The sequence below is a fragment of the Aulostomus chinensis genome, chromosome 13 (assembly GCF_037954235.1).
Source record: "Aulostomus chinensis isolate RoL2024-O1b breed Wild chromosome 13, RoL_Achi_v1.0, whole genome shotgun sequence".
In the NCBI taxonomy this organism is placed as follows: domain Eukaryota; kingdom Metazoa; phylum Chordata; class Actinopteri; order Syngnathiformes; family Aulostomidae; genus Aulostomus; species Aulostomus chinensis.
This window is the reverse complement of record NC_141332.1, coordinates 8,008,594-8,020,507: the sequence shown is the minus strand read 5'-3', so window position 1 is coordinate 8,020,507 and position 11,914 is coordinate 8,008,594. Positions and strand designations below refer to the sequence as shown.

The window sequence follows — 11,914 nt, the reverse complement described above, 5'->3', positions numbered from 1 at the left end:
GCTTGATTAAATGGGGTCTGTCGGGATCTTGTTAGTCAAGGTCCATGACTCATCTGCAGCTTCTTGTGGTCTGACAAAAATAGATGTTTAAAATTTGAACGGCGCCACACACAACTATCATAGCAGTCTCAATTCTGTGTATCCCGTTAGTCACTGGCAAAACCTTCACAATCATTGCTGTGGAGAACCAGATGAATACAGGTGTTATTGGGAGCTCTGTATACCTGTTCATAAATGCTGGTTAGTTTAGGAAACATTAAACCTTTAAGTTGTGGATCTGATTTGCACAGCACAATGCCAGTGTATTAGAATGAGAGTGTTTAACCTGTGTCACCCATGTAAATTTCTCAGAGATTTAACATTTGAACTGTAGTTAACAATGATTTTTGACAAAAACTGATTTGAAAAAAAAACTGAAATAATAAATAAATTGACATCATTAAAGATTCCCACATTCCCTGAGGAAGAGGAAGCTTCCATTAAACAGGTAACACAAGGCCTGGAGAAGCTAAGGTTCCAGTCGTGGAGCTCCTGGTGACCACACAGCTGCTGTGATTCCTGAGATAAATGCCACAGTGGCATACCACATGGGACATTAACCCTGGACATACCCTACATGTTGCTCCATATACACACATATGTATACATATATACATACATATATATATACATATATATGTGTGTGTATATACACACAAACATAGATATGTATACACATATCTATGTTTGTGTGTATATACACACATATCTATGTGTGTATATACACACACATATATATGTATATATAGATATGTATGTGTGTGTGTATATATACATATATATGTATATATATATATATGTGTGTATATACACACATATATATATATACATATATATGTATGTGTGTATATACACACATACATAGATATCCAGCAACCCCGAAACTTTTTCTTATTTCATTCATGTTTATTTTTGCTTGAAGCTTTTCCAGTACCTACAGCTGTGGTAAATGACATGTTTCTATGGTCAAAAAGATCATTTAACCTCATCACATTAAATAAGAGGTTACTGTGCCATAAAAAAACAGAATTATGTCAATAATGGCTTGTATTGTTAATTGATGTTGACATTTACTCCAGATGGATCATTGTCAATAATTTTGATCATATTGTGACACATGTGTATTTAATTTTCATTTTTTCATGCATTGCTGAGCCTAATGACACCTACATCAGAACTTGAGTCGTAGGCTAGACTAACATAAATCAAATTATGGTGAAATGGGAGCAAGTTCACCGACGCAGGCGAATGAGAGCTGGTGAATCTTTAACTTTACACCCTTCCCCACCAGGCTGAGTTGAAAACCAACCACTGGCATGTGTACCGTTTGATATGTGATGTTCTGAAGAGCAGGAGAGTTCGCCTGATGAAGACGTCAGAGCATTGTTGCCAACTTGGCGACTTGCTCGCTAAATCTGGCGACTTTCCAACTCTCCATGGCGACTTTTTTTTTTTGTCAAAAGCGACTAGCGACAAATCCAGCGACTTTTCCTGGTGTTATTGGAGACTTTTCTGACATTTGGAGACTTTCGTAAAAACACGTATCTATGTTCCGTAATTCATGTACTCAGCGAGCAGTGGGCTCTTCCTGCTCCGCCCGAAAGTAGTCACACGCAGGTGATCACCGCATCTAGCGGCGCTGCAGTGGGCAGTCGCAGGCAGCGGCAGTCAGGAGGGGAGCAGAGACCCTCACACATAGACGTGCCTATGCCCTCACCCCTCTGCGTCCAGGCAGTAAACGAATCGCGCATGCGCAAAGCCGCCGAGGAGATCCCACCCCTCGTAAATGTGAGATCAGATAGCGGGATGTTAAATAAACGTAAAGGTTCATTCATTTCATTCGTTGTCATCAAATCACTGCATTATACAGTATTATATGATATGATATGATATGATATATGTATATACATACATATATACAGTATATGTAGTTCTAAAACATATTTAGGTTTTTTTAATCACTTTTTCTCTCTACTGCGAAGTCTCCTACAGCGTCCATTGCGATCACGTGAACATTATGCAAATTAGGCGATGGCGTCATTTGGCGACTTCCAGCAACTTTTAGGACAGCCAATACCGACTTTCCTTACTGAGGAGTTGGCAACACTGCGTCAGAGCCACTTGTTAGCATTACTTGAAACCAATTATGAAATTAAAGGTTTCTGGACAAACATTTGTGTTTGACTTCTCCTGCTAACCCCACGTAACACGTGCTGCCAGATTCCATCTTCTACAATGAAATCTGAAATGATTTGCCCCAGCGACTTCATCCTCATAAGGTCATTAGCCACTCGAATATTCCAGAACACTCCTGTGACGTCAAGTGATTTGGAATTGTAGTTCTACATATGTCCACCAGGAGGCACTGGCCAATTTAATAATGATTGTTTACGGCAGTAGCCATGTTTTACGGCAGTCTCACTGTTGTTGTCCGCGCCGCTGTTCCTGCCTTTGAAAGTCTGTTATTAAAAACAGTTGCTGACCTTCCATGAAACTGTGAATTCATGACAATTCCAATAGCCAAGATGGCAGCTATTGCCGATTGAAACTTTCTGGTTCAAGTAAGCATTCACATTACGTCAACTACATCTCTGGAAAATTCTAACCATTTAAAACATCGATGTTCACATTCTCAATATGATACACAGCAACGTGATAAACAGGAATCATAGTTTACCTTCAATCCAGCAACTCCGCTATAAACTGACAGAAACCAACAGAAAGCTCAAGTCCCTCTTACCACCAGATCCTTGACACACGCACGTTGTAGTGCGAAGCTGATGGTCTTTGGGTATACTTCTGATAGTTTTAGAGACGCCTGTTCTTTATTTTCACAAAGACTGAAAAAAATTGCTTCATAAGTGACAAAAATGATGTTTAAAGATTCTCTGTTTTCAATTGAGAACATCCATTTCCCGCTTATCCTGTTAAGAGTTCCGGGGCTGGAGCCTATCCCAGCAGCCTTCAGGCGAGAGGCGGGGTTCACCCTGGACAGGTCACCAGTCCATCACAGGGCCAACATAGAGACAGACAACCATTCACACTCACAGTCACGCCTACAGTCAATTTAGAGTATCAATCAGCCTCGTCCCCTCTTGATGTCTTTGGACTGTGGAGGAAGCTGGAGTACCAGAGAGAACCCACACAGGAACAGGGAGAACATGGAGACTCCACACAGAAAGATCCCGTGATGGAGCCGGGACTCGAACCCAGAACCTTCTTGCTGAGAGGCAACAGTGTTAATGACTGTGCCACCCCAACTGAAAACAGAGACTCAATAACTTAATAAGTAACTGCAATAATGTTCATGAGACCAAAATTGAAAACCTGAATCAGACCCAAAATTTTAAAACCCCAAAATTAATTTTTAAGATAATATTTTAAATGAATGGCATTTTTTCATGAATGTTGGTTTATCTATTGTAGCTCTTTACAGTACTGTCCACACTAAAATATGTTCATGCTGCTGAGCTATATTTATATGAATCAAAAATCCAGAGGGATGGTTTGTGGGGCACTGTCTGAAAATGCAGTCAAACAAGTTTGGTGTCAATTGAGCAGAAAATGTAGAAGGATAGGATAGATTAGAATAAGTTCGTTTCTGGGAAAAACAAAATGATGGACTGATGCCAGCTTTTGGTTTTCAAATTTAGATGATTGCCAAAGTGCCACCATCGGGACAATTGGCACGCAAAGCCATTTGAGGAAGTTCGTCACAAAACTGAACTTGCGTGCAAAAAAAAGTGTTTATTTTAATGAACATGGATGGTCAATAAAGGTCAATTTAGTATTCGAACACTGTTTTTGCCATGGGCCTGGGGTCAGGCTGGAGCCACAAAACCACATGAAGGCCATTCACGCTGTCACTGTGGAGGCGAACTTTAGTATGTAGTCCATGGTTGGCATTGTGACTGCATGGCATGATGAGAAGACTATGGATTCTGCCAGACACAGTCAGAAATTTGATGTCAGTGATAATGGCAGCTACCCAGATGACGTTTGAGACACTCAGAATGAGATGTCACAGAATGTTTTTGATGCTATATGTAGGTGTGGAATTACAGCACAGACTCAGTCCATAACTCGAAGACTAAAGTCAATTAAGGTGCTGTTACCATTCATCTGCAATAAACTCCCACCAGTTAGCCACGTCACTCAATTTGACATGGCACATGAGCTCCCTCCGCTTCACGTAGATTCTTTATCTTTAAGAAACAGTGAAGACAACCGTGAGTTTTTTTGTTGAAGCTATACATTAAAACGCTAGTTTCCCAAAAATCTGGAGGGGAGTAATGTCTGAAATAGAGGCGAGGACTGTAATTCCATGCAGAGTGGACAGTACGCGGACAGGACGCGTGCCTGACGTTTACGTTTTACGTGATGACGTTGCGCTATGGGTCCTGCTAGGATGGCAACGGCAGGTTGACATCGTTTCACTGCTTAGTATAAACTATTTAAAAGTTAACGGAACCCCCTGGCACAATAACGTCGGCCAAACCAAGAGTTTTGAGATAGTACACGCTTTAAACACACAAGCGCCCGGCAAGGGGAACGGTAAGTTCACTGGGCTGCAGACAGCTTTGCAGTATCAAAGTGACACCGAGTGTATGAGTGTGTGCTGCTAGTTACTCATACTCGTCAAGTCATGTTCTGCACACACTCCTGTGTGTTTGTCGAGACAAGTGTATGCACTGGAGGTGTGTGAAGCCTCATCAGCCTGAGACAATATTGTCCTGCCCACGTTAAACACCGCTACGTCCTGCTAGCAGCTAGCTAGCCTAGAGTCCTGCTGCAGCGAATTAATGTTAACCCAACATGTCCTTCAGCTGCTTATCCTCGTGTGTGTGTTTGTGTGCTTTCTTTCTTTCTTGTTGTAATATAACATTTATTCAGTTGTACAAAGCTCCTAAAAGAGCCCCTTCCCATTGTTGAGGCTGCATTTGTACGTCTGATTTAGAAACTAGAGTTGCTAATATTCTTAATCAATGCCATGTGATGCCAGTCGAGTTGTTAGTCAATATTTCTTGGGTATCAGGAACATGGTTCAAGTTCCTTAATTGGCTGTATGTTGGGTAATAGTATTATAATCCAGCTGTTTTCCATCTTTGTGTTTGCATGTCAAGTGGCACTATGCCCGCAGCTACTGTGGATCACAGCCAAAGAATATGTGAGGTTTGGGCCAACAACCTGGAGGAGGAGCTGAAGAGGATAAGACATGTCATCCGCAAATACAATTACATTGCTATGGTGGGTGGTGCTCACAGGGGCACTCAGATGGAGCTAAATTTTCTTAGTTCATAACAAGCTTTTCATTTGCAGGACACAGAGTTTCCAGGTGTAGTAGCCAGACCCATTGGAGAGTTCAGAAGTAATGCTGACTATCAGTACCAGTTACTGCGCTGCAATGTGGATTTGCTCAAGATAATCCAGCTGGGTCTCACCTTTATGAATGAACAAGGGGAGTACCCTCCGGGAACATCGACATGGCAGTTCAACTTTAAGTTTAACCTCACGTAAGATGACTTACCTGCCTCTCATTTTCTGCCCAATGCATTCATATGCTGGAGTCTTGATTCCATGTATCCTGTTATATGAGCATGAACACATATATAACATAGTAAGTGATTGCACAAGTAGTTATGGATACTGTTATATTACAATGTTAAGAACACAGTTACAAAAATCAAGTGGATTTCATGATTTACTGATGTCATCTGTCTTTGTCTTGTATATTGGTAGTGAACACTGTGTAATGTGCGAGGGTCCTTTGTCTCCAGGGAGGATATGTATGCACAGGACTCCATTGAGCTCCTGACCACTTCAGGGATTCAGTTCAAGAAGCATGAGGATGAAGGCATCGAGACGTTATACTTTGCGGAGCTGCTGATGACGTCAGGAGTGGTTCTCTGTGATGGGGTCAAATGGCTGTCTTTTCACAGGTAATTAGAAGTCTTCTCCTATTATTATTGCAATGACTGACACAAGTTTTGTCCCCATTGTCTGTGGAGTGGTTGGTTCTGCATTGTCACAAATGCTCCCTTTGAAATCTCTTAATTTGAATTCTCAATTTTACGTCTGACTTACAACAAATATGACTACCACATACCCTGACTGCTACTTTGCTTGTACTGCATGTTGTCCTTGGCACGGCTATGGGTTGTTTGGTGAAAACATCCCAGACAATCTCTACTTTATATCTCAGTCAGTGCACTGCCTGAATTCTGTTGGTCATCCAGTCACTGTAGATCTCATACTTGTTTGATCACAAAACATGCACATAGAGACAGCATCAAAGCTATCCAGAATCTTCTGTCAACTCAGTGGCCGATTTTAGTCATGGACGTTCTGCACTCCAGCATTATGTACACCAGTTTGGTCCATGAGCTGATGAACAGTTATTGAGTTTATTGAGAGTAGTAAGTGGTACTGTCCTTTTGCTTCTTCTTTGTAAAAAGTTTTGATTAATCTGGGGCTGGATAATATATTGACATTGCATGAATTGCAATGTGGCCCAGCACAACATCCCAAATCGCAGAGGTTGCAATATTTGCTAAAAATAAATTGTTTATCAAAATACCATTCCAAATGAGGTATTGTTGTTTCCAAATTTCCACCTCCAAGGTTGGGAATAGCACAAGATGTACATTGACTCTTCTCGCGAACACCGCAAATACGACCCCTTTGAAGACAGCACTGGCTCGTCGGTACAAGCCAAACAAGCTGTGTGCTGTCAGTCGAGAAGTCATGTCGGAGAAGAAAGTAAGAGTCGATTTATTGGAAAACAGCCAAGTTGAACCCTTGCACCCTTACTAGGCTAATGTGTCAGGGTGATGGTAGTTATTAGCAACTACATTTCACATGTACACAACTGTGCAGGTCCCACTGCACTTTCACTCTCATATCAGTAATTAGCACGCAAAATGTCACAATGACAGCATGTTAAAATATGTCTCCTTCCATCTCTGTCCTGTGATCAGAATAAGTTGTTTCACCTCAAACCATGTGACACTTTGCCGTAAAACACTTTTCCATGTCCACAAAACAGGTTATAATGAACAAGCATCCTGTATTTTACTGCTTGCATCAGCAGATGGCGCTTCTGGCACATAACTACATAATGAGCTAATTAAGTTGTAACTCATTTTCTACTTTGTTTCCCACTTTCTTCATGGAAAACTGAGGCGAAGATAACCAGGCTTGGTGAAACATACAGAGGTTGGGTGTGAAACAACACTGTCATCTCTTAAAGGTTCTGAAGATACGCGAATGACTCGCATCGTTTCAAACTTTGCCATTTATTTCATATGATTACTGGCCTGTGTCAGCAGGTGAAACAGGTGAAGAACCAGTACAATGACGCTTGTACAACGCAAAGCAATAATTCATAGCTAATGATACACGCTCAGACCATCTGTATTGGTATTGATTAAGTGGTAAATTAACACAAAATTAATGGTGATTTTTCAGCAGGTCTGAAAAATGACTGCGCTCAGTCACTGTCTCAAAATTCTTTTGTGTGTGGTGGACAGGATATTTGCATACATCATTTCCCTTCAAGAAAGAAGTGCAGCTTGAACATACCAGTCTGTGCCTGTGTCTGGTTTGACAATTGTCAGTAGGAGCATGAACTCTACAGTGTGGATGAGAAGAATAAGTCTCTAGGAAATGAATTGTGTGTCTTGCAGTGGCTATGACTTTGGATACCTGATCAAGATTCTGTCCAATGCCAACCTGCCCGAGGAAGAGGTGGACTTCTTTGAGATTCTTCGCTTGTACTTTCCAGTCATATATGATGTGAAGTACCTTATGAAGAGCTGCAAAAACCTAAAGGTACCTAGAGAAAAGTTAAAGCAGATGAATTTTGATGCCCTCAGGCCACACTTGAACCTAGGAGAGATGATTCCAGGGGACTGACTGACTGTTTTGTTTTCAGGGTGGTCTGCAGGAAGTAGCTGAGCAGCTTGAGCTGGAGAGGATCGGACCACAGCATCAGGCAGGCTCAGACTCTTTACTCACAGGCATGGCTTTCTTCAAGATGAGAGAGGTAGGCTCCATTGCTTCTACCAGATGTTCTCCTGTTGTTAGCCAGTTTGTTTTATCGAAGGCTCAGGTTAAAGCATCTTTTTTAAGATAAATGAACAGGAATTCTGTTTTGTTTCGAGATGTGATGCTTGTAAACTTCAGGGATGTGCTGGTATGACAGTATCGAAATCTTGGAAAAAATCCCCTATCACAGGAATGTGGACCTTTGCTTGCAGTTAGTTGTAAAAATCTATTTTGTTAGGTTTTTTAAGGCAAATAAAAGTACGCTTTTTTGAAATTGAACAAAATAATGTTATCAGACAACACAGAATTAAGAACTAATTATTTATTAAGAATTCATTTTGAACATCGATATACATTTTAGGTCTGTTCTTCTAATTTTAAACACTTTATCAAATTTTGATATCGAATATTATTTCTAATTAACAGTTGTACTTTGTAAAATTGGATGGACAGTGAATGCAAATATTGTTATTTACCATTGATGTATGTGCACACAAATGCTAATTATTTAGATAAATTGATTAAAACACACACACACACACACACCATGAGTCCATTTTTGACAGAAAGCACTTCAGATTTACACAGTCTAGATTGAACCTGACAGGAAGGAATGTTTTCGATTGTTCCTTTTGTTTTATTTAAGAGCAATGGTACTATACAGAAGAGAAAATAAGACAAGTCCCTTAAATGGACAAGTATGAAATGCTAATGTGAAAGTACGAAGTGAAGAACCTTTCTTCTACTTTTACTGTTTTTACTTTACTTTTTACTGAAGTACAAACAGGATCGTACAGGGGATTGGTTCACCAACATACTGCCTTTTTCTCCTCTTATGAGTTTGGGTGTCTGTGTTTCGTAATCAAAAATCACCAATAAGTGAGCTATTGAAGTACATCAAAAGCAATAGAAATGTAGATTTTTTTTTATTGGTTTTGTCATACTTTAAATCAGCCACACAAACTCATAAGAGGAGAACAAGGTGGCATGTTGGTGATCCAGTCCCCTGTAGGACCCTGTTCAGTAGTCAAAAACACCACGAAGAGAGCCATTCAAGCACAAAAAAGCAATAAAAATGTTGACTTTTTCAAAAAAGGGAATAAATACAGACAACATTTGTTATTGTTATTAGGTATTTTTACATTGCGGTATTAATGCTTTTACTTCGGTAAAGGATATGAGTACTTTTTCCATCACAGCAGGTCAATGAGCAGTGTTTCAGTGACTCTGCGGCTCAGAAAATAGTGTTTTATTGGTAGCCTCCCACCATTACATGATTTTCCATTTTTGGAGATACACACCTTTCTCGGTCTGTCTAGAAGGTAACTCTTTATTTGCACAACTCTCGCGAGATTTGTGTCCGTTGTTACTACGAAAATAATCAAACTCTTAGGATCTCTTGCAGTTCTAGGGTTCCGTTGTAGACACGACCCTCTCTGGCTTTCTGTCAAACTAATGACAAAAGACTGTCATGTGATGTTACACCAGACAATGTTTCACACACTCAGGTATAGCTTGTGACCAATTTTGGCATTTTAATTTTTTTAATCAGTCCGGGAGGATGACAGCATTCGCAATTGATTAGTGACCAGTCTGCCCTCCTCTCCTCCCTCACCTGTTCACTCTCCTCGGGGGAGGTCTGACAGTTGGTGACAGAGAGACACAGACTCCTGTTCAACGTAAAGGCCTCTTCATATAGTTGTTTAATCTTATAAGCACACCTGGTTGGTGTCAGTGTCATTCACCATCACGTTAGTTTGGACTGTTTAAATAAACTCCTCCATTAACAGGTCTCCTCCCCATGCAGCTTTCTGCTGTGAGAACTGAATCACGGCTGAATTTATACATGGAAAATAAAAATGCTTGTTGGGTTTTGGGGTGAATTTATAAAACATCCTGCTGATGAAGAAAGTCAACTGATAAGAGAGAAAGAGAACTGCCTCCTCTGTATGTGTGTACTGCATGTATGGAGGAACTGCACCGACAGAGGGGAGAGACACTGCAGCCGTGTGATAATAAATTATATCAAAACTTCATTTAAGCTCATCAAAACTGTGGTCTTAAATAATTCAGCCATTTAATACAGATTTCAGTGCCCACCCCTACATGCAAAACAGGAATTGTAGTAATGGAATTACTCCAGGAATCGTTCTAGCACTAAATATGATTAAGTGTAATACACGTTTACATTGCCTAGCTTGTCATTAACTTTACTTAAACATATGCTGGTAAATTGTGTGAAGGATTTTGTTTATTTTTCAAGTCTCAGAGACTGTATGATCATGAAAATTTTCTCAAGGATAAAGTCATGGACATTTGTCGATAAAAATGTGCATTAACCTTGCATGTAATTTCCATTCCCTTCAGATGTTTTTTGAGGATCATATCGACGATGCAAAGTACTGTGGTCACTTGTATGGGCTAGGCTCTGGCTCCGCCTACGTCCAGAACGGAACAGGGAATGCTTATGAAGAGGAAGCTAATAAGCAGCAGTCGTGACATCACCCTGAAACTCTCTCATCCAGTGGACCACATCCACCATCAACGCTGCCCCCAAGAAAACCCGGATGATGACGATGATGTTAACAATGGAAGAACAAAAACCATACCTGCTCGGTTTAGCAAGCTGTTTTTCATAGGCTGTGTTCATCTAGACAAGTGAATCTGATGGTTGGTAGCTGTTCTCGCACATAATGCTGGTGCACCTGTGTGAGTGTAGTCTTTTACTCCTGTGAGGCAGCTGTTAGACGTCCGGTTGGTTCAGTTCAATTTAACATGCTTGAAGAAGATGGGATTTTAGTTTTCCTAAAGTGTTCAGTAGAATTGTTTTGCACTTTAAAGCTCTAACCTGATTTTATATGGAAAGCTGTTTCTGATGTCTCTCTCCTATCTTGGTTGCCTTCTCTATGTTCCCATTTGACATTGTGAACATCTTTACTACCACGACAACCGATCTCACCACACTCAGCCTTAATATTAGCTGCATTCTTCTCTTTGAAATTAATTTATTGTTCAGGTTGTGTGACTTGAACGATTCAACAAGGGATTGTCGCCTGGTGATGAGAAAGGGAGCTCTCGGTGAGCGTGTTCACATGCACACGAACAACAGCTCAGCTCTTCTATTTTGTTTTTTCATGTACAGATCATGTTTGTAATGATCCAAATAAGCACTAATGCCAGTTTGGGAAACCTTTCACAAGCTGCTATTGAATTTGGTATTCTTCCTCTGTTTTCCCATCTGCATTCATACGTGAGTACTTGCACACAATCTTTTTACAGGGTTTGTCATGATGCATACACCCATACACGCAAATGCATCACTCTGATTTCAGTCAAAACACAAAATGAAACAGTGAAAGAAATGTACTGGTAAGAGTACATTATCATTCATGTTTTTGAAGAGTTTTAGTATTGAGATAAAAAAACAAACATTTTAAGCATTGGAGAGAGGAAAAAATAATGTTGCTTTTTAACTTTTTGTTTCAGTGGAATTCATTTGTAGCTCTTGGCCTTTGAATTACATTTTTTGTATTTGCTTTCCAGTTCATACATGCTGCATAAAGGAGCCGCATGTTCTAAAATGTTTGAATAAATGCTGTGTTGTTGAATAGTATTCAGAATCTCCATTGATGTGTGTTGAAATGTAGGTATTAACCCTCCTCTGTCAAATACTGACATTGATTTTTCTTCTTACAGGGGATACTGTAAAGCAGTAAAAACAATATATTATGCAATATAAAACAGGAATGTTTTTAGATTTTGTAAATAAAGGCTTGGAGCTTTTCTACTGTGAACTGCTCTTTACATTGGGTCAACAATATACTGAGTC

The 11,914-nt window shown here is 40.1% G+C and overlaps 1 protein-coding gene across 1 annotated transcript; it reads left to right on the top strand.

Annotated features, from left to right (window-relative positions):
• The first annotated feature begins 4,319 nt into the window (after nucleotides 1-4,319).
• On the top strand, nucleotides 4,320-11,903 carry cnot7 (CCR4-NOT transcription complex, subunit 7). The gene is made up of 7 exons (XM_086222986.1): nucleotides 4,320-4,593; nucleotides 5,163-5,286; nucleotides 5,359-5,552; nucleotides 5,817-5,978; nucleotides 7,725-7,869; nucleotides 7,973-8,083; nucleotides 10,453-11,903. The coding sequence occupies exons 2-7, from the start codon at nucleotides 5,170-5,172 to the stop codon at nucleotides 10,582-10,584; spliced, it is 861 nt and encodes a 286-aa protein (XP_086079112.1). The 5' UTR covers nucleotides 4,320-4,593; nucleotides 5,163-5,169; the 3' UTR covers nucleotides 10,585-11,903.
• The last annotated feature ends 11 nt before the right edge of the window (nucleotides 11,904-11,914 follow it).

Coding starts and splice junctions, on each gene's coding strand:
- cnot7 (XM_086222986.1), top strand. CDS start 5,170: ATGCCCGCAGCTACTGTGGATCACAGCCAAAGAATATGTGAGGTTTGG. Junction 5,553..5,816: donor AACTTTAAGTTTAACCTCAC/GTAAGATGACTT, acceptor CTTTGTCTCCAG/GGAGGATATGTATGCACAGG. Junction 7,870..7,972: donor AGAGCTGCAAAAACCTAAAG/GTACCTAGAGAA, acceptor TTTTGTTTTCAG/GGTGGTCTGCAGGAAGTAGC.